This window comes from Zeus faber, assembly GCF_960531495.2.
Source record: "Zeus faber genome assembly, chromosome: 2".
NCBI classification, from domain to species: domain Eukaryota; kingdom Metazoa; phylum Chordata; class Actinopteri; order Zeiformes; family Zeidae; genus Zeus; species Zeus faber.
The window spans coordinates 29,360,140-29,382,639 of record NC_137189.1 but is presented as its reverse complement, the minus strand read 5'-3'; the positions used below and the strand labels follow the sequence as shown (position 1 = coordinate 29,382,639).

At 41.8% G+C, this 22,500-nt stretch overlaps 1 protein-coding gene across 1 annotated transcript; it reads right to left on the bottom strand.

Annotated features, from left to right (window-relative positions):
- Positions 1-3,570: 3,570 nt before the first annotated feature.
- LOC307248185 (uncharacterized protein) lies at positions 3,571-17,665 on the bottom strand. Its single transcript, XM_080024467.1, has 11 exons — positions 17,413-17,665; positions 15,447-15,602; positions 11,067-11,192; positions 8,112-8,287; positions 7,912-8,002; positions 6,826-6,924; positions 6,508-6,528; positions 6,312-6,329; positions 5,763-5,780; positions 5,590-5,628; positions 3,571-5,127 (listed from the first exon to the last, which is right to left on the bottom strand). The coding sequence occupies exons 1-11, from the start codon at positions 17,477-17,479 to the stop codon at positions 5,072-5,074; spliced, it is 867 nt and encodes a 288-aa protein (XP_079880593.1). The 5' UTR covers positions 17,480-17,665; the 3' UTR covers positions 3,571-5,071.
- Between the last annotated feature and the right edge of the window lie 4,835 nt (positions 17,666-22,500).

Genomic DNA, 22,500 nt, shown 5'->3' with positions numbered 1-22,500 from the left:
AGCACACTAAAACAGAGCTTGTGACTAACTTTCTTGACTGCTGCTAACGTCACAAACACTATATAAAGGAAGTTTTAAACTCGGATGCATTTTGGCTTCAGTGTGAAGGGGGCTTCGGTAGATAGATAGTTTTTACATCTATACCATCTATCTTTCTGCCTATTTAAATAAACACACAGAAAAACAAGCTCTTGAATTGTGAACTATCCTGTTTTTTCAGGGCCGTGCATCTGGTTGGTGAATCACATTGGGCTTCATCACACCATTTCCGCTTTATTTAACATAAACCTTTACATCATGCCACATAAACACACACACACACACACACACACACACACACACACACACACAGTTACCTTTCACTAATTAGAGACTTGCTTAATTAAGGCTAACTAACCGGATGGCTTCATAATGAGCATCTGTGAGTGTGTGTGTTTGTGTGTGTGTGTGTGTGTGTGTGTGTGTGTGTGTGTGTGTGTGTGTGTGTGTGTGTGTGTGTGTGTTTGTGTGTTTGTGTGATGTGGCAGAACACGTTGCTCATGTTCGCAGTGGGAGTTTGCTTAAGGTGTAATTCTGACATTCACACAGTCTTGTATAACTGTCATCGTAACACACACACACACACACACACACACACACACACACACACACAAACAGACCTCAGGGCTTTTCTAGACATGTACATGGGAGAGTATTTATGGATGTATGTCAGAGTATTCACCACATGCAGACTTGATAGCGGTATCTTCACAGCCTACAACACAAACCAAACTCTAACAATATAGAACGGTATAGAATTCACTGGGGATGCAGGTATGAGGCTGCAGGCCACAACACCGAAGGTCCACGTTCACCCTCTCCTCTTAATGTGGTAATCCCTGAGATGAAGTAGTCAAAAATCCCAATCTTCGATTTTTATTTTAGTTATATTATAAAGGAATTCTGGGACTTGTAGTGTAATCCACCCAACACAGAATATTTCACGGAACTCCTCTTTAATCCACATTAGTTTGCACCACACTAGTGAAATACACAGCCAGCCCTCCAGCTGTAATTCCATTGTGTTCCAATGGAGGACGCTCATCCGTTTTACATGCAGTTACACCACTGCTCTCTCAAAGGTGAGCGTCCCAGAGTTAGAAAATGGATCCCTACCGAGTTTACTGAGATATATTTTTAGTTTCTGAATATCTAAAACAGTGCAACCTGGCCGAACGAGCCCGTCATCAATTCACTTTTCATTTTCATCGACCTTTACGCCGCCTTTCCCGCAACCCAACCCCCCCCCCCCCCCCCCGGTTAAGAACCGCCTCGGTGAATCTTCTCACATGTTCATTCTGACTCTTGTGTTCGTGAGTTCCTGTCACGGCACTTGTTTTGTTCTGGTTATTACGGCGAAATGCAATGTGTCACCGTTCGCACGTTGAGATTAGAAGCAGCATGAAAAGTCGTATATTTAACACAGGGTTTATTGCTGCTGTGCGGATCCATTGGAGTGCGCGGGGCTGCCCGTGGAGCTCCCTCGCTCTTCATCCACGTGTGGGGTTCACATAAGTTTACAGAGAGATCACACTTACACTACCCGGGAGGGTTTTTTCAACCCGGGAAATTCCATTTATATAACGGGAAAATTGCATTATTTGAAAACAATTCTAAGCAACCCCGGAGGCGAGCGGAAGCGAGTTGCGGTTGCAGTTGGCTGTTCTCCTGGAGCCGTTTCACTGGCTTCACATCCCTCATAGCCTCGCATCGGATAATTCAAAATAAAATGCTCTGTGGCTCAGTCGGGGTGGGTGTGCGGAGGCCCTGAAAAAGCTACAGCCCCGAGGCCCCGAGAGTCGCATGATGCAGTCGTATTATTGTGCACCGGTGTAATTATAACTCCGCTCGGATATATCTCCGGTAATGAATCGACTGCAGATGAATCCTCTCTTCTGGAGCTGCGACCTGCGTTAGACGGTGGTATTTAGGTTGGGATAAAACAAAAAGTATTTTCTCTCTCACGCACACACAGATGATGTTTGTATGAAAAAGGGGGCCCTCCTCCTGTTTTTCCCAGAATCCCTTGTTGTTTCTCCCAGCAGGCTCGCGGGTCGTGGGGTGAACGGGTGGAGGTCACCGGACATGAACGTCTGATCCCCCCCCCCCCCCACTTATCCTGTCCTACAGAGCTGTTCTCCACCCATTTGTCCAGCCTTCGTCCAGGTAGTGCGTCAAAAACATGAAGACAGGGATGCGAGAATAAGATGAACAGATTGATTCAAAACAAAAAAGAAAGAAAGAATATTGTTGTTCATTTGGCTCAAATTACTCTTATTCAGGTACATTATAAAATAATTTAGCCAAACTTGACAGAATTAATGATATTTTTTTTTATGACCAGATCATCTTGGGACCTATTTCAAAAAAAAAAAAAAAAAATGGTTGTTACTTCTACTGATTTACTTTGTTCAATAGTTGAATATTTCTGACAACTGTGCAAAATTCAAGGCATTATTATTAATATAACACTATGTAACAAAAACAACACTTCTACTATATTATTATTGTTATTATTATTATTATTATTATCATGTGGACGTGCTGTGTGGACCAGTTTTTGGTACGTAGTTCATTCCAGTTCACAATCTAAAATGAAATGAATGTAACGCACCCCTGGTCAGTATTAAAAACGCTGCTTGCACGGTAATAAAGCAAGGCAATACCGCCCCCTCCTGGTCAGAACCTGTCTATAGCGCGTATTAAGGTTTGTTTTAGTTTGTTTGTTTTAATTGGGCCTCATCACGGAAACAAATCCCAATTGTCTTACCTTCACTTAAAAAAAAAAATTTTTTTTTTAATTTATTTGCTATCACAGAAGCAGACCCTAAACGATTGGCTGTGTCCTCTCATTTTATCGTCAACTCGGATTGTTTAAGCCTGTATCCGGGTGCAACAAATCAGGGTGGAGCACGTCCACCAAACCCCACCTGAGATGCTGTGGTATTTCCATCAATTAAAGTTCAATCTTTAAGTCTATAAACTAAAATAAAGTTAAGAACATCATTCAGAGTATTCAATTAATCCTCCCTTTCTTTACGTAGACCCAGCGGAAGTAGTATCTTGGCAGTTAAATAGATTTCCTCATTTAGGAATGATATCATATCATTATATTATTATATTCTTGAATTATGATGAATCTGTAACAGTTCATTCCATTCAACTAAGATAATATATGCTTTGGTCTGTAAGGCAGCAGGGGGAAAATGATTCTGTAATACCAAAAAAGTCATTGTCGTCCTAAACCGAGATAAAAATAGGATTAAAAATAAATAAAAAAAATCTGATTTGGGACATTTCTGTAATGTCTTTGTTCACATGCTGCCCATTGGCGGTGATAACGTGTAATTACACAGTCGCCATTTGTTGGCTTCTCTGTTTCCTTCTGCTTAACCGTAGAGACACGGTGCTTGTGATGATAAATGTCCTTTACAATCAGGTGCGTAGGTCTCGTTAGATATAAACAAAAACAATTAAAGGAGGTTATTAAATTACTTTTTTTGCTTTTTATTCGGATGGTAACAGCAGAGTTCCACCAGTCAAGCTTCGATAGTGTTGTTGTGCATCCCAATATTAAAAAAAAAAAAAAAAAAAATCCTGGATAAAAACAGGTTAAAATAAAAAAACTAAAAAAACAACACAAACTGGAGTGAGGCTGGAGTAAGTGTTAAGACTCACACGAGCACTGTCGTAGTGCGGAGGACTTTGTTATTCAAAACGTAAAAGGCATTACAAGGTTTCTGAAGCAACCAAGCAAAAACATAAAAAAATAAATAATCTCATATCTACGGTTCGGACAAACACACCAAATCCACATATGGTTTTCGCCAGAGCATCCCCAGATTCATTTATATAGACTGTATATATGCACAAAATATACATAGTCAATAGATGCGCGCACACACACACACACACACACACACACACACACACACACAAACACACACACACACACACACACGCACGCGGCTGTTTTGAACAAGGCCTTGGTTGTTGCTGGAGCTTGTGGCCGACAACAAACAACAAGTCCTTTGTCCCGCGTGGTGTGAAACTCCTCCACTCAGCACAAGCTGGACTCTCCACATGTGACCTTGACAGCTTTCGTCTCAAATATACCCCCCCCCCCGAAAACCTTCCTGAGTTCCGTAGCTCGGACCTGCCCAGAGTTAGATGCGTTCAAACTTTCCAACTCATGCGACAACTTTCGGTCCTACCATCCAACCGGAAAATACCTCAGTCCAGTTTTTCTTGGAACCGGGCTTAAGACTCACTAAAAAGGGCAGGTGCTGTATATACAATCATAACGTTCACCCTGGATGTCAGCACATTCACAATCCATACATCTCTTTTCATACAAGTGATGGAGGAGGTTTTTGTTAAGCCTCATTCATGGAACATGGTATCTGTCGCGCTGAGTAAACAGCTCTTCCATTACCTCTGACGTAATACGATGCGAATCCTAGATGCAGATCATCTGACGGCCACTGGGGGGAGGATCCAACCGCCAGGAGCGTTTTCGGATTCAGTGTGAAGCACACTTTGGATGCCCTCTGTATTTCTCCTAATCATAAGTTTGCCTTCTCATGATCAATTTGTTTTTGTTTTTTTTCTTGGTCACTTAAGGCAGCAGGGAGATATATATATATTTGTGAATGTTCATTAATATCGACCGACCACAACAAGCGATGCTGCTTTAGCTCATTCACTTCATTCACTTGCCTCATCGTTGCATTCTTGCTGGGAAAGACGAACCTCGCCACCAACATTTAAAGCCGCATATAGAGAAGCACATGCATAACATAAAAACATTGAATGGCTGTCTGTTTGTTAAAATGTGCCTGCTAAAAAGTATCAAATATGGGATTTTATTTTTTTAACAAATAAACATACGGATTTTCGACTTTGTTTCCACCATTTCTTCTGTGTTGAGACTTGTTATATTGTCCTGTATGACAGCTTTGACGAATCACGATGATTTTGAAATTTGGGACGTGCAGTTTGTGAGAGGCCTGTGCATTCCAAAAGGCAACGTCTAATGCACTTCTTCTTCATTATGCAGTTGTTCTCCTTCGTTATGCAGTTTTTCTCCTAGGATTGAACGAAATGTTGAAATATTTTTAGAAATCCATTGCAGTGTGGACAATATTATTAAACAAGCTAAAACCTAAATGAAATACAATGCAATACTTCAAAATTATTCTGTCAATTTCTTTTTTCACAACATTTTAAATGAGCACATAATTGCACATAAAATTGTATCATTAAATTGACTTTGCCTTTGTTGGTATTTAAAACCAGCTTTACAAATCCCCATTAATATAAGTGACAATTCATAGAATGAACAGGACACATTACTTGGGAGTTTCTAATTTCTCAAAACAACCAGCTCAGAGCGTATTCTCTTATCTGGTATCATGCTTCTTATTTTACTCTGTGAACCAGTCAACTGTGATATGGATTAAAAAGGTTTGGTACTTTTGGTACGCAAGCTCACAACATGTTTTCCTTTCAGACATTAATAGATTATTATATCAAATCTTCAGATCTTGCCTGTTGTGGCCGCGCCCTCGCCCTGTGGCAACTCCACGTCTTTCGGGGGGAGGAGGAGGAGGATAGAACAAACAACAGAACAAATGAGCAAAGGGAACGTGACAAGACTATAAAGGACAGAAAATGCCAATGAGAGAAAACATTAACAAGACTTGATAGTAAATAGTACATACCCCGTCTACTCCAGAACTCTGGAACGGCGGAGAGAGAGACAGTGACACGAGTTTTACAGGTTTTAAAGGCAGGCAGTTTCATGGCAGTGAAAAACTTCTCACTGAATTAAAGTGGAAATCCATAAGTAGTATTTCTTATTCTGTAGTAGCATTGAGTACTCAACTCAAAAGAAAGAATTCCATATTTAATTTTTTTTTGCGAGCTGATACTTTTTAAGAAACAGCCATTCATTGTATTGGCATCATGCATGTGCTGCTCCATATGCTGTATTACATTATTAGTGGCGGGGTCCGCCATGCCTTTCCTGGCAAGAATGCGACGATCGGGAGCGCGCAAGAAGTGAAGGGCAGGTGTGATGACTTAAAACCAGCATAGTTAGAGCAACAAGGACCAGGATGGGAAAAAAAAATGTAATGGAATTGTGGGAGTTGTAGTGTAATCCACCCAACACAGAGGATCTTATGGTTTCCACTTTAAGTACAAACTAATCACGCATTAAGTGGAAAATAAGTTTTGTTTGTAGTTTGTGTTGTGTATTGTTTACTGACCTTTACATGGCAGAGGCGCTGGAAGGTCCAAGAAAAAATATATTTTAAGTTTGTAAAAAAAAAAAAACTTAAAACCACTTTAAAACAAAATATTATGAGAACTTCGAACAATCTTGGAACAAAGTCACAGAAAATTGTGTAGGACTTTATTTAGAGTTTTGGGTAAAGAGCTTTCAATGCTTTGAGCTGTTCTTACCTTTTTGGAAGAACCACTCTCCTACAAGACATGGAAAATAAATTAGAATAATTAATAATAATGATAATCAGATAAACAAACAAACAAATACATACATAAGTCTTAAACAAAAAACATTTTCAAACAAAAAAGGCTATACGATGAAAACAACTATTAAATAATAATTAAAAATTATAATTACTTTAATCATATAATTAATAATTAGAATAAAACATTTAAAGATGAGTGACCATCTCATTGTGTAATCACTCAAAATTATGAATAATATTTAATCCTAAATAAAAAAAAATAAAAAAATGGAATCTGCGGGCTTCCCACCTGTCCTGTATCTATGAAAGAACATGAGCACAGTGACCACTGTCGTCAGGGCGATGAAGACCATCAGCCCCGTTTTTGGGTTCAGAGAAGGAGAGGACTCTACAGGAAATCAAATAAAATAAAACAAAACAAAATTATCATCCAAAAAATTGCCATGTCAACAAGAGATTATGAAAGCAAATTGTCTGAGAAAGACACGGGGCACAGTCCAACAGCAAATGAAACACCACGACCACAAAACAGTCAGAGGAAAGAACTGTAGAGCAAACATTGAAGCCACAGTGAGAGTCGCAGTGAAATGTAACCGGTAAGGGTTGCAACGTCCACCTTTCAAAACACTCGATTTCACTTGAATGTACAGGTCGTGCTTCCTGCACACCCCAGGAAGCAATGCATCCCAGCATGCATTTTGGTTTATGTCAGCCAGATTTACACTGAATGCAACAAACAACAACAATAACCCCAAAGTCCGTTAATTTGCCATGGAAAGCGGATTCCGGTTTTTAGTGCCCTTTCATTCAATGAAATTTTCCAATGGCAAGTTTTGGAAAAAACAGAAAAAGAAAGTTGCAAGCAGAGATACAGCGTTGTGGCGGATAATCGACTTAACTTGACCTAGACACAGGTAATTCTACGGCCACTAGGGAGCAGGATCCCACTCTCTGATACATTTTTGGATTCAGTGAAAAAGCCAGCTGTCCAGTGCAGAGACAGCGACAGGCTGCATACTAACTACAGGCTGAATGCAATGCTGCAGAGGGGATCAACTAACCTTGAAATTATGGAAATACACCTTCCAAAATCTCAAAAGTGGAGTTATTTAAGCGATACCACTTCAGCCTTTACGAGAAAAAAAAATAAAATAAAAATGATTGGAGTTTCTTTAAATGCAGCTACATTGTGAACTATGTTTGACCTATAACCATTTATCCATCCAATGGGTGCAGTGATTATCAGCTGTGCTCCACCACAACGCATCGTGGGGTTGCCAGGTCATAATGTTCTGACACATCGCGGTTGGTGCCAGGAAACCCAAACTTGAAGCAGTGTATTCAGGGGGGATCCAAATGCATACAGGGGACTCACCCACGAGGGGGTTGGACACGGGTGCACTGCTCTCCTGACTGACCGGGTTCTCCACCGTACAGCTGAATTCTGTCTGGTCCAAATAGTCCCCCTGGGAGAAGAGCGGAACAAACACAATACGACGTCAATACGACGGCAAAAGTCGGAATTTGGTTACATCAAGAAGAAGAAGAAGCAGAAGAAGAAGAAGACAAAGAAACCTTCATTATGACCGTCTCTTTGGACGAACTGATGTCCTTCTCAGGGTAATGTGCTGACTTGTGCGTCCAACTGATGGAGATGGGCTCAGCATCGCCAAAGTCTCCTTCACAGCTCAATGTGCACATGTTGAGCCCTTCGTCGCAGGACGCCTTGACGGCAGGTTTAGGGACAGGAGCTGGAGTTGCAGAAGAGAGGGCATTCCGCATAATGCATTACATTACACATAATGCATGTCAGATGGCACACTGAAAAGTTTTGTATTAAATGTCAATAAACATAGCACTAACATTAGATTCAATCAATATTGAATCCAATCATGACCCTTCAGCCCCTTTTCCAGCTGGTGTAAGGATACGATCTGTATCTAGATAGTGTAGCGAAGCGAGAGAAGGTAGTGATGTGAAGGACCCCCTGGTGGCTGGTAGTGACGCGGAGGCCAGTTGTGCCCCAACTTCACTGCTGGTGTGGAGTGTCACAGTCCCTGTGCGCAGGTAAAGCTTCGACCTTGGAACATCCACTTTAGCCTGCCACTTCATCAACAGGTCCAGTCCGATGATGCAGGGGTCCTGGATGTTGGCCAGCCAGAACTGGTGGTCACTCCTGCAGCCAGCATCAGACACACGGAGTGACCCCTTTTCGCGCATTCTCACACTTCAGCCGGTCACTGTCGTGATGCGAACCTTTCCGACCCTGTAGCAGACTGCCAGCAGTGCCCGGTAGGGTACCAGGGTAGACCAAGAAAATGGTGGATCCCATGTCCACCAGGGCTCTGCAGGGGGTGCCATTCAAGTCACAGTCCAGGTACAGTCCGTGTGCCTGGCCTAGCAGGCCGAGCCACCATTGGGCGTTGGTGGGAGAGGTGTGGGTGGGAAGTGGTCCCCTCGTTGCGCTGCCCTGCTCTAGTTTTGACGACGGCTGGGGCTCCAGGCATCGTGGGGCTGGGGCCGGGCAATACCGTGCGATGTGGCCTGACTGCCTGCACCGGTAGTAGTCCCCAGTGGACTGCGAGGCTGGCCTCCCCGTCTGTCGTCTAGGTCGCAGTGGTGGAGCGGGGCTGGCTTGCCGGGTCACCTCTTTCCTGTCATGGTGGTCCACACGCCGCACCTGATGCCTCGCGATTGGAGAATGCTCCCCGGTACAAAACACGTGCTCGACCCGTTCTGTTTCAGTTAAGGCCGCTGTCAAGGTCCTCGGTCCTTCAAGGCGGATATGTTCGTGGAGGCGTTCTGGGCGTAGTTCCTCCTATATTGCTGCATCAAAGGTAGGATACCCGCACCGCGCATAGAGGCGAAGGACCGCAGGGTACGCCCCCAGGCTCTCCCCCAGTCCCCTCCAGCGGTTGACAATCTGATTACTGACATCATCAGGGTAAATCCAGTGGACGAAACAATACTGTAATGCCCTCTCAATGGCTGGCCAGTCGAGCCGTTCCTCTGGCTGCAGGTCAATGAGGATTCGTAACGCTTTTCCTTCCAGGGAGAGGGCAACGTGAACAGCAGTTTCCTCTGCCGTCCAGGAATTAAGTTGAGCAGCCAGCTGAACCTGGATGAGGTAGGTTTCTACGGGCTCCTCTCTTCCAACCCGCAGCAACTTAGTGGTGCTCCATCGAGCGCCATCCTCTGTCTCTCCCGCCGATGGCAGTCTCGCAGTGGGATCCTTTTCTCCCCAGCGTTGCAGAGGCGACAATGTTTGATTGGTTCACCGTTGGTCACGGGGCGCTGGACCCATCTGGTAGGTCGCCGTCATCTCGCTCTCGGCGGCTCCTCGGCGGGGGTGTGACCTCACTGCTCGGTAGCCTTATGCCTGGGGTAAGCAGCTTCTCCCGTGCCCCACGCTCGCCGACTTGTAGGCACTCGAGGATATTCTTCCATCTCCCTGATTGTAGACATTTCGTAAATCCCACTTTTGACATCAATGTAGCGCACAGCGAGGGGAGATGGAGAATGACTCGGATGAGTTGTTTCGGTGGTAGAACAGGAAAGTGATTTATTATACGAACATTCAAAGAACTCCCGACGAACTTCAACAGGAAGCACGTCTTGCCAAAACCCGCGCTCCCCCTGGACCCTCACCTCATCTCCTCCCCCTTCACCCTGGGGCACCCTGGGAAATGCAGTCTACTATTACCCCGGGGACGCTACAATATATTATCTGGATAATGACATCCCATCAGGGGCCTTTGCATTTACACCTGGTGTTAATAAGCCTTCTCCTTATCTTGATTCTGACCACACTGTGATGGGACCTCACTAAGCAAATTAGGGAGGTGGATTCGTCAACAGGCAGCGAAGCTGCTCTACGGCCTTTACTTATCTTTCCTTTGCCGAGGAAGGGGTTGTCTTTGCCTTTTTTCTGCAATAAGACAACAGCAACAACAACAACAAATATTTCTTGCAGAAATTGCCGCTGCCGTGAAGCCACGACATCAAATCACTCTCTGTGGACGCTCCAAAGGACTGAAGGACGGTGGGAGCTGATCGTTCAGTCCTTAAATTATTCCGAGTAGATCGCAAACTTTCCAATGAGTCGAAACACAATCCATTACATTTGGGAGAAATTGCGACCTGCCCTGTCACGGAGGAAAAACCCTTTCACGGTCCTCGGTGTCTGGAGTTGAGCGGCGCAAGGTGACGTTTACAACTTGTGGGCCGATTGTTTCTCACCGATGTAGTTGAGCTGTACGCACTGCATTCCTACTTGGCTCCGATCTGGCAGGTCCTGCAGCATTCACATTGTGATGTGTTATTTGTGCATTTACACTTGGCTCTAACATGCGTATATCCTCATCCAGATAACACATCCAGATGCAGATGGCATTTTAATGCCAGGTGTATCAGGGGCCTATTGAGAAATCAAATCCAAACTGCGACGGAAGTTGGCCAAAAGAAAATGCAAGGAATAAACATGAATCAAATCTAGACTACTAAAAAATCAAACACCATGTATTCACTTACCAATGACTCTGATACGCATCTGGCTGTTGTGTATTCGGTTGATATCCACTTTGTACAGTCCGCTGTCGTTTATCATTAAGTCTCCGATGGTTAGAGAGCCAGTTGTGATGTTGATTGCAGCACGATCTACAAGTGTTCATCATGGACATTGTTAAGACAAGCTTAGAGTAGAAAGCACTCGGCAGACTTGCACAGAGGCTGGGCGACATGTAATATCCGCGTGGTAATGTGAGATTAGATATCGTCTGGCATTTTGGTTATTGCAATATTGTGGTACATTATATATAAAGCTCCATTACAGTAAAGTAATGCAGTTTTCGGAACTTCATAGACTGTTCGAGCTGCCTCTACCTGCTTGGTCATAATATACACATTACAAATGATTGGTTCGTCAATGTTTCTTGTGTCTGAAGACAGACAGACAGACAGACAGACAGACAGACAGACAGACAGACAGACAGACAGACAGACAATTATTCCCTAGGGGGAAATTGCAGTGTCACAGCAACTCACGTGAGAAATAATAACAATAAAACAGTGGAATATAATTGAAAATTTGAAAAAAATGGCAACATATGGAAAAATGTAAAAATACACGATAAAACCAAACAGTTAGTTGACTCAACAAAAATGTGGCAATTTACACTAAACCTAACGATAAACAACAAATATGACCTAAAAAGTAGCAGAAAATGAATTTTAAAAAAAATCGTCATATTGAATAAACCTAGACACTGACAAAGAGAAAGATACACTTGGCATTGGAAGGAAATATCTTCAGAAAGCACCGGTTAGTCATCCTGAAAATATTGACAAATAGCCCAAAGTTCCAACTCGGGACTTGAACATTTGTCCTGGTCGCGTCCAGTTCTACTGCCACCGGTGTGGGGTAAGTTCCGAGCGACTTCAGGCGCGTTGGGGACGGGGCCTGGGTTTGGTTCCACAGTAACCGGTTACGTCAGCAGCCAAAAGGACACCGGGTTGAGTTTGGTGCAAGGCTGACGTGTCATCCTTTGCTTAGGCTCCGACCACCGCTGGGTTTTGGGATTACAAAACCCTGCCGACAAGGATGGGATTCGAACCCACGTGTGCAGAGCACAATGGATTAGCAGTCCATCGCCTTAACCACTCGGCCACCTTGTCTACTGACAGGGTCCATAGTAGAGGCATCCAAGCGCAAGTGTAGTTTGGAAAACTGATCGTCTACAGATGCGTCAGAAATAGGTCATTTGATGAGTCAGAATAAGTTTGATGCAAAGAAAAAAAAAAAAGGAAAATTCATTAAAAAAACAGCAAATAGATGTTAATTTCTGCTTTGATCGTTTGTCATTTTTATATGAATATTAGATTGTTATATTGCTTATATAAGTAGAGTGGCGTATATACATTGGAGCCAACGGGAAGTGCACTTTTTGGATTTTTTTTTTTTTTTTCCAGTTAGTAAACTTAAATATTAAACCACACACAGCAGTTTAAAGTATGTATCACTATATAACATTTTACTACGGATGCAACAAGTTTAGAAGCCGACACTATGACCTGAAGTTACAAATTTTGGCCTCAAACCAAACCAAGGCCAAAGGAATGTGGATTAAAACTAAGTTAATAAGTCACATAAATAAAATAATGGCGTTATTGAGGTTAGCCTTGAATTTCACCATATTCACTATCAATGAATCGTTTTTTATAAGGGGAGTGTGCCTTTTTTTTTTTTCCTCCACACTTTTCAAACAATCGCCAAATGGAGTTTTCAACTCTCATTCGGGAACATGGCAAATGTCCAGCTAAGCAAACTACTCGCTGTTCTTCTGGGGGAGAAAAAAAATAAAATAAATAAAAAAGAGCTCTCCCATCTCACGACATCTTATTTTGTGACGTGAACCCCAGACGCAGTTCATCCGACGGCGACTGGGAGGTTGGAATCAACTGTCGGATTGCGTTTTTCGGAATCAGCGGGAATCCGGCTTTTAGTCTTCCATAAATACCTCTGGATCCTCATCCACCACACGGTGAAATGGAAAAACCTGTGTTCTTTTTTTCTTCTTTGTTTTCCCTCCATAGACTCACACAGATTCATCAGTGTAAGATCATGAGCTTGCCCAACTTGTCCGAACATGTTTGAAAATCATGGCTGTTAAAACACCTGCACCTGCTTCAAGCTCAGAAAAACAGGCTCAGAAAACAATGTCCGACCGCACATGTTGTTGACACTGAGTTGCTCCACCTCTCGGGACAAAGGTGGGGTTAAATCACTGAAAGTTGCTAGGCAGCGGATATCGGCCTCTGGGGCTGTGTAATAGATGCTGTTCAACTATGGATGTTGAGGTGAGGGTGGTCACTTGTATTACTTTGAAAGGGCTTGTTCCACTACTCACCAATACATTAAGACAGAATACTGATCCGACACTTAGCTTTATTACTATTAGGTTACTTGTTGTTTATATTATATTACATATTGTAAAAAATGTTTTATTATTGGTTAGCATTAGGTTTATTGTATGTTACCAGATTCTATTGTTGATTGCTTATTGGTAGGTTTATTTTATGGTCAATTTTAGGTTAGATCATGTTTATTGTATGTCATGGTTTATTGTATATTGTCAAATTCTTTTTTTATGTTATTGTAAGGTATATTTTATTGTGTAAATAATTAATTGGGTCCATTTTATGTTTTCTTGTAATATTTATTGGCGATCATTAGACTTATTGTATATTTGCCCAATTTCCCATTATTCATTGTTTATTCTTAGGTGTGTAACAAAACATTTAGACGCATGTGGTGGTTTGTATGAATTTAAGATTGAATCCTTTCCTGATTGCATATTGTTTATATCTGCTATTCTGTGTTATTTTGTACTGAAACCAGCGGCACTGTGCGCCCAAATACATATACAAGTATTCTGTATCCAGGGTTTTCCCGTTATTCGGTAATTACCGGTGAAAATAATTCCCTCTAAACACAATTTGAATTAGTGAACTTTTTTTTTACTCAATGTCGAAATTAAAATAGGCTCATTCGATGAAGCCTTCCGCAGATTAGTGCATTAAGCGTAAGGTAAGTGGCAATGGAAAGCCAATCGATAAGGACGATCTAAAGCTGACCTTTCACCTCCAGCCAATTAGGTTTGTTATTATTTATTTAGATTTAGATCTACTTGCCATATTTATTTTGTGCTTGACAACCTAGTTTTTTGTTTGTTTGCAAATAGTTTTTGGTCTGTTTTATACGTAAGGCTAACGCTAAAGGAAATGCTTTGTGTTTACATTTTAATTGAATCTAATGACAGGACTTGTTTTATTTGTAATGTATAAGTAGCCTACTTTTGAATAAAAAAAATGTTATAAATCCACATGCCTTGATGATGTCATTCTATGTATAGCCTGCCTTTCAATTGTTTTTAAGCTCAATAAACACAGATAATATTTGACCGTAATTTCTCCCATTTGTCCAGGACACTGAAATCTTCCACGACACGTTGACCGGCACCAATTTTTTTTTTTTTTCCACGGACACCCTGACTGTATCGTCCTGTTCAAATGCCATGAAGCATGTGGGTGTTTACTTTACCACGATCAGTGTTTACTGGACGCGGTGCTGAACTTTTTGGTGTGACTGGCTTTTTGCTTTGTTTTCATTCTAATCAACATTTCTGGATGTGGACGCACAGGTTACATTTGAACGCAGGGCCGATATTAACGGTTTCCAAGTTGCTGCAGGTAACTTGGGCCATGGGCACTTATCTCCTGCGGTCTGGTTGCCCACACTTCATATGTAAAAAAAAACAAAAAACAATGAGACGAAAACTGAAAATGTAATAATCTGGCTTCCAAGTAAAACCTTTAGAGTCGGTTTTCGTAGACAGGTTCTAATCTAAATCAGGACTAAAATAATCCTATTTAGATTAATCCATAATTTAAAAATGCCTGAGACGTTTCTTGATTTTAGATGAATGCATTTGGAGACAAGAAAGTCCTCTTAAGATAACAAAGGACTAGTCAGCTCCTTCTGTCTGGTCTTGGGGCTGATCTTATTAGACCAGATCAACTTGGTCGACCTGAAGGGTCTAATCTTCCTTCGGGAAATTTGATTTGTAAGATGTAAGATGATTTGTAATTTGAAAGATTTGTTAAACCAATACTGAGAAAAGGTAATTTCAGTTAGTTTCAGATTAAAGGTGTTATTTAGCCTAGAATTAGGCTTAATCTGTGTCCGCCAAACCTCCCCTGTCAGTTAAGGTTATGGCTGGAGTTACATTACTGATGGTTTTACATTGTTTACCTTGAAACAAAACAGTTATAAATCATCTCAAATAGAACGCCTGGTATGCCTAAATTATTGTGAGTGATGGGGGGGGGGGAAGCAGAAGTGAGGCAGCCTACGTTTGAATTGACGGTAGTAGTCGAAGGTGTTTCCGTCCCACTCGGCTGCCAGGTTGTCCCCGTGTCTCCACACGATCCAGCTGATGGAGGTGGACACGGCGGACAGGTTGGCGGACAGAGACGCGCTGTCTCCTGCTTTCCCGTACAGCAGTTCGCCTGCAAAAGGCAAAAAAGATGCTGAGAAAACCGCCGGTCGTCTTCCATCCTATCATCTGAAAACGTATCCTGTGCTCCGATTCCTTCGCCCTCCTCTACTATTTTTGCTATATTCTTTTCTGTTGTTCTAGCTTCTCGATCTGTGTAAGCTCAAACCCTCGGCCTCACACCATCCGGGCTGGGTAGGGAGACCAGAAGACCAGAGAAATGTTGGACCGTGTCCACCGTTCTCCCGTTATGGCATCCTGCTCTAGTATAACGGTGGCTGAGGTTCTGAGAATCAAGGATCTGATGCGGGGCAATAGCACACAATGTGGACCGGCTCTCCGCATCGATAGCAACCCTCTGTCGTTTTTCGGGCTGTCCTTTCAACCTCCGCCGAGATCGTTATGGGGGTGCAAGGTGGGTTTGGCAAATCACCTCTTCTTTATCACTTCCCTCGTAATCCACCTGGTGCACTCGATGCCTCGCGCTGGAGGGATGGTCTCCTGTGCGCAACACATGTTTGACCCGCTCTGCTCCGACTAGGGCTGCCGTCAAAGTTCTCGGCGCGCACAGGATGTGTTCCTGTAATTGTTCTGGCTTGGGGAGTGAGCTCCTCTTGTGTTGCAGTGTCGAAGGCGGGGTACCCGCGTTGTGCATACCGGCAGAGAGCAGCGGTTGTAGGCTCCCGGGCTCTCTCCCTCTCTTCTCCGGCGACTGACGACTTTGTCCTGAATGTCATTGGCATAAACACGGCGGCCAAACCGGTGCTGTATTATCTGCTGGATGGCCCACCAGCTGGAGATCTATGAAGACCCGCAGCACCTTTCCTTTGAAAGTGACTTGAACTGCCCTCCCTTCTGCTGTCCATGCGTTGAATTGGGCAGTGAACTGTATGTGGATGATGTAAGGCTCTGGTGGCTCTCCCCGGGGGCCGCCAGCCAAGCTTGACTGCCTCGCGTTCACCGGCGTCCGGATCTCTCACTTCCGATCGCGGTGCACTGGCGCGCCACGAGTTCTTCTGATTAGCAGCTTCTGGTTTAACTTGAGTGAGCAGCCGGTTCCCAGCACCTGCTCTCATGGTGCGTTCAAATTCCTCTGAATTGGCTGCACACTTCAGCGTCATATTGAATTAGAAGCTTACTTCAGCGTCGTCTCTGGTCCCGCCCCTGACACCAATGTGACGAGCTAGAGTTTCTGGGTCAGGAACTCACCCAGAGAGCCAATCTGGCGAGGTTACCACAACGTTAATTGGCGGCGGCAGACATACCACACTGCAGAACTGACCTGCACCCGCACTGGGGACGGGCGTCATTAATTACACAGACATTCAGACTAACGGTACAACTACATTCACTCAAACACACTCAAACTACAATTAAAGCACACTGAAGGGATATGCAAACAACACACAGCCACACACAGCCAAATCACAATGATTTTGAACACGACTGAACCACACCTGTGTCCATAAACCCATTAACCCTGAATGCTGCGAGGCTTTTGGACAACCGACCCCACCCAGCACGCAACAATATAGTTATATCTCGAAATTTGCAAAACAAATGTAGGGTGAATAATATTTGCAGTGAATTAGTAGTCAAGAGTTGGACAACTTCTTCCACCCGTAGAAAATAAAGTGAAGTTTTAGGGTAATAAACTGCTCTCGGTCAACGCAATGGAAAACAATGGCGCTCTCTCACACCCTATACAACTGGGAGAAAGTTAGAAAGGAGACGACCTAAAGTGGAAAAAAACAAAAGGGAGTTATCTGTCCAATCCACACGTTCTGCAAAAATCGAATTTTCCTAAATCACATGGCACTTACTGGAGTGGGAACCGGCCACCGCCCAGCAGGCGCAGAGCAACAAGGGGGCCCACGCCCACGCAGCCATCCTCCGATCTCCACTAAAAATGTTTTTTTCCTTTTTAATCCGGTACGTTCACGGCAAATGGAAAGAGAAAATAAAAATGAAATCTGCTCCGGCTCATCTCTGCGGATTGGGGGACGTGCCGGACTAGTGACTACATGTAGCTGTTCGTAATGGGGAATGTGACGTCACCGGTGGACGGACAGTGGTCCAGGTCAGGAACTGGCGGCTTGGGCTCGGTACCGAACTGTACTTCAGGAGGTCCCGAACTTTTCAACAGTTTAAAATCGTCCCTCACACAAAACTGTTGATGAAAATTTCACTGACAAAGCTTAACGAAAGCAGACATGTCAGGCGCTGAAAAAGTGTGTGTGGGGGGGGGGACGTTGTTTTTATATTATTATTATTATTATTATTATTATTATTATTATTATTATTATTATTATTATTACCAAAAGCAAACAATTGTTCGGGCTCATAGATACAGGAACTTAGACGCCTTAAACGCGCTGAGCAAGGGAGGCGCGTAAAGCCCGTCGCCATCTTGGTGCGGTGAGCACTATGAACACCGCACTGAAAACACTCGAAGTCGAAGCAACACATTCAAATAATATGCGTCGGGCCGAGCCAGAGCTAATGGATGCGGGATAAGCGTTCGGTTATAGTCGGAGAAAATATTAACAGAGGGAATGGAAGATAAACACATGTATATGAAACAATTGCATATATATAAATAAGACAATATATTATTATATACACTAGGATATAGACTATATGCATTCACTATTTACATCTTAAAATCTTAAAAAAAAACAAAACCATAATAAACAGCTCAACAAAGTAAAATAAAATAAGTCATTCAAAACAGCTCTAGAATATACAGTAAAAAAAATAACTATATAAAATAGTTATATAATCAATGATTAAATACAATTATCATCATTATACACGAAACATCGCTCCTTGTAACCCACACCGCACCACCACGCAAGATGGCGGCACTATGGACGTACCAAGACAGGCGGTTTCAGCGGCGAATGTTGAGCCGCCCACGGACGTTCGAGCTGGGAACTAGTTTCCCTGCCGCCCCCTTCCTCCGCTCGCCCTCTAGAATGGCGGGATGTAAACTGCAAGGAAGCGTTGTGTGATTCGCGAGGAAAGTCAAAGCACATACTACCACATACCAGCAAAAGTGGAAGAAGTTGTCGGACATTTCACTTCAGTGAAAGTACAATACCTCACACAAAGTCACTCTTGTGAAAGTGAAGGTACACATTGACATTTTATCTTATATAAAAGAATATACCATAGGTACTTTCTCTTAAATGAACCTAATGTATTACAATTAAAACACTGATTTAACAGACCATAATACTTCATATTCGTTTCTGTTGGTGCTAATCATAAAGATCCTGATTACAATTTACAATAAAATAGTGTCAGTGCTGTCATAGTTATAAACAAGGATATCGATGCAACCAGTCCCTGACGTCTGACAAATATAATATAACTATATCTCTGCTGGCAGAAATACACAGGGTCCATTTAGTTGGTGAGTTATGTTTTACATTTTGCAGATTTTCCCTTATCAAGGATGAAACTACAAAATCTCATCAAACTACAGAAATTCAGTGTGATTCTGGCCTGAATATGTTGTGTCGGACAATATTTTAATTGTCCGGCCATTATTGTCATCTTTATTGTGTGTCCTTATTTTGTGCAGTGTGAAATAATTGGTGAATTATTTGTACATTATAGTTATTACAAGCTCTCCAGGTTGTTGAGATTTTGTAAAAAAACTTTTTTTTTTTAATATATTGACATGAATTACACACACTTAACACTTATATTTTAAGGCTTCCCATCCAAATTAACTTTTTTCATAGATATAATTTCAATATTTCTATTTAAATGTTTTTTCCGTTTTTTGTATTTTTTTCAATTTGTGTTTCATAGGTTTTTCACTGTTTTTTTCTTTAGTATTTTATTTTATTCTTTTGTATCTTTATTGCCTTAGACAGCAATAAAAATGGAAGCTATTTTTCGGCATCTGGAACAATAATAAACACAAACCATTATTTTATAAAACAATCATAATAAATACATGTGATTTCACAAACATTATATACAGGTTCATCTCATAAAATTAGAATATCATGAAAAAGTTCAATATTTTTTGTCACTCATTTCAAAAGGTGAAACCCATATATTATATAGATTCATTACACAGATTGAAATATTTCAAACCTTTATTTCTTGAAATAGTATATATACGTATGTGAATTTTAATTTGTACTTTATTGTAGTTCTTGTGCTTAAAATCTACAATTGAAAAACTCAGTAAAATAGATTAATTGCATGTAATGTAGTACAGATAACATCTATTTGACAATAATATTAATTTGGAATTTGTCTTATTATGGAAGGACTCGTCACTATTTAACGCCTTCTCCCCTTTCATTTTAAGCCTGCTACATTTAGCTGTAGGAAGCTACATCTACATAAAGTTTCTTTAAAACAATCATCTATTTTTGCCTTTAAACCAAACCTTGTCATTGTTATAACTCACTTTGTTGTCTGTGGAGATAAAGCTGTATTTCTGTTTGCCATTCCATGAAATCTGAAAAGCGTCGACGTTGAATATGAAACTCATCATGGACTCGCCGATTTTGTATCTTAAGACTTCCATGAATCCCACAAAGTAAGGAGGACCACAACGCTGTATCTAACACAGGGTTAGATCCGAACATAATGTCTTCATTTTTAAAAAGACCAAAGAAATAAAATATAAATCGAACAGCCCCGCAGACATCAAATTGCTGAGACCGTACACATACACACACACACACACACCTAATTTCTAACCTATAACCACTACAGAGCGATTGACTCTACACTATGCACCGCACATGATCCGGATGGATGTTCATAGTCATAACCTGCACATTTATCGTGAATTGGATGATGATGTCACAAAGCGTCTTACTCCACAAACTCATCTCACTCCACCACCTGACCAGAGGTTTTCAAATGTTGACGTGTCGGTGATGCATGAAAGTTAGATTATTTCTAGTCAAGTTTTGTCGGTTTTTCACTAATTTCTGCTTTGTATGCTGAGCGATTTGGATGAATCTATATCCACAAGATGTCTGCGATTGGCTATCTGTAAAGTTACATCAAAACGCACCATGACAAGACTATGAGATGCAATTGGCTCAAACAGGATTTTGAGTGACTCAGACACTGAAAAAGGCAGAACCTGTAAATGAGCAAGCTGCTCCTCACTATAAAACGGAGAACAACGAAAGATAAATTCAGTTGGTTTTGCGATGCCATCCCAACGTTTATTGGTGTACTTGTCCCTCTGTTATACAGGTAAAGTTTTTCGCAACAGATTTTCTTTTCTTTCAGTGTTTTTCTTCTAAGTTTTTGAAGAAAGAAACGTCATGCAGAGATCCAGATTTTTTATTTGTCCCAGTTCTGGACCTTTGTTTAACCACCAAAGCTAGAGATACTTGAAAATGGAAAGAAAAGAAAACAGAGTGGCCTGAACTTTGGTACTTTAAGTAATACTTAAAGTAATAGGCTTTCAAGGGCCATATCTCTGGAACCGCTGGGCCGATTTGCCCCAAACTTCATGCGCATCCAAAGGAAACACTGGCCCCCACTCATCCTGGCCTTAGCCCCAAGACCCTGGCGGCAACGGCTGCCAGTCAAAAGTCTGTGGAGGTTCTGGACCACTCAAACAGAGGATCTCCAGAACAACCACATGCTGCAGGCCTATTGTTGATGGATTATTGCCCCCCCAGGTATTTTTTTTCTTCTTCCCCCACAGTGACATGTGCTGCAAAAATGTCCCTCTTCTGTGTGGAAATATGGTACTGCTCCTAGGCTGCTTTACTGAGTCGCTCATCAGGGCATCAATCACAAGCAGGCAAATAAAGTTACAATTAAAAATGGGGGGAAAACACATGCATCAACCAAATAATCTATATCAATGCCAAGGAAAAGGGCAGCCAACTTAACAATGATTATCAATCTATCTATCTATCTCTCTATCTCTCTATCTAAGGTGATATCCTGAAGTCCACCACTGTAGACGGTTCTCATGCGTGATTTGACCCCTAGAACAAGTGTCAGTTGGTGCACACGGGATGCTGTGGTTTCATGTTGACCAGAGTTATAAAAAAAAAAAAGTAATAGTAATTCACATTATCGTTTGTATGGGATTAAAACAGTCTCCTAAAAATTCATAAACAAATGTCAAGTTTGTAAGTTGTAAAACACAAAGCACAAATAAATGCATAGTGATTTGTATCTGTGCCTCTAATTTACAACTTGTATCTGTACCATTTCGCATTTTTAAATGGAAATGTATTTGTGAAGCTCCAACTATTCATCTGGATCCTTTTGAGACTCTTCTACCATGCAGTGTGTGGCACAAAAAGATTCACAAGTGCAGGGAAGACCCAGCGCTTCACAGTAGATGGCGGTAATGCAGCATTTATGCCAGGCAATGCAGGAGCAGTGAATTTTCTGATATGTTTAATGTAGACACAGAATTGTTATGTTTAAATTCCATATTAAATTATGTGCTGTGCAAAATGATTTCCGCCTGCCAGACGCCAACCGAGTGACATGGGCCCTCCGACACAGGCTGAGATGTTGCAAATGCACCAGTTTATTACATTACATTAAGCAGACGCTTTTATCCAAAGCGACTTACAATTATTCAAACCTCGAGGGACGCAGCCATCAGGAGCAATTAGGGGTTAAGTGTTACATACATTGCCACACCACAAACAAATATCAATGCCAATATTTACACCTAAAAAAACATATTTACATTTACATAATATATTACATTAACATTATATATATATATATACACAATGTTTTGTTTTTTTATAATATAATACCAGATAGTTAATATAAATGTTGATTTTTAATATGTTTAATATACTGAACGTAGACAGTGACCCATCTCTACACAAGATTCTTTTATTTTGTAATTTCTTCATTTAATTCTGTGCTGGGCAAAAATG

Bases quoted from the DNA above. Each gene is read 5' to 3' on its own strand.
- LOC307248185 (XM_080024467.1), bottom strand. From the start codon at position 17,479: ATGGCTGCGTGGGCGTGGGCCCCCTTGTTGCTCTGCGCCTGCTGGGCG. The intron at 15,603-17,412 runs GTAAGTGCCATG...TGCCTTTTGCAG, and splicing joins GGTGGCCGGTTCCCACTCCA to GCGAACTGCTGTACGGGAAA. The intron at 8,288-11,066 runs GTAAGTGAATAC...CTGCAACTCCAG, and splicing joins GATGCGTATCAGAGTCATTG to CTCCTGTCCCTAAACCTGCC.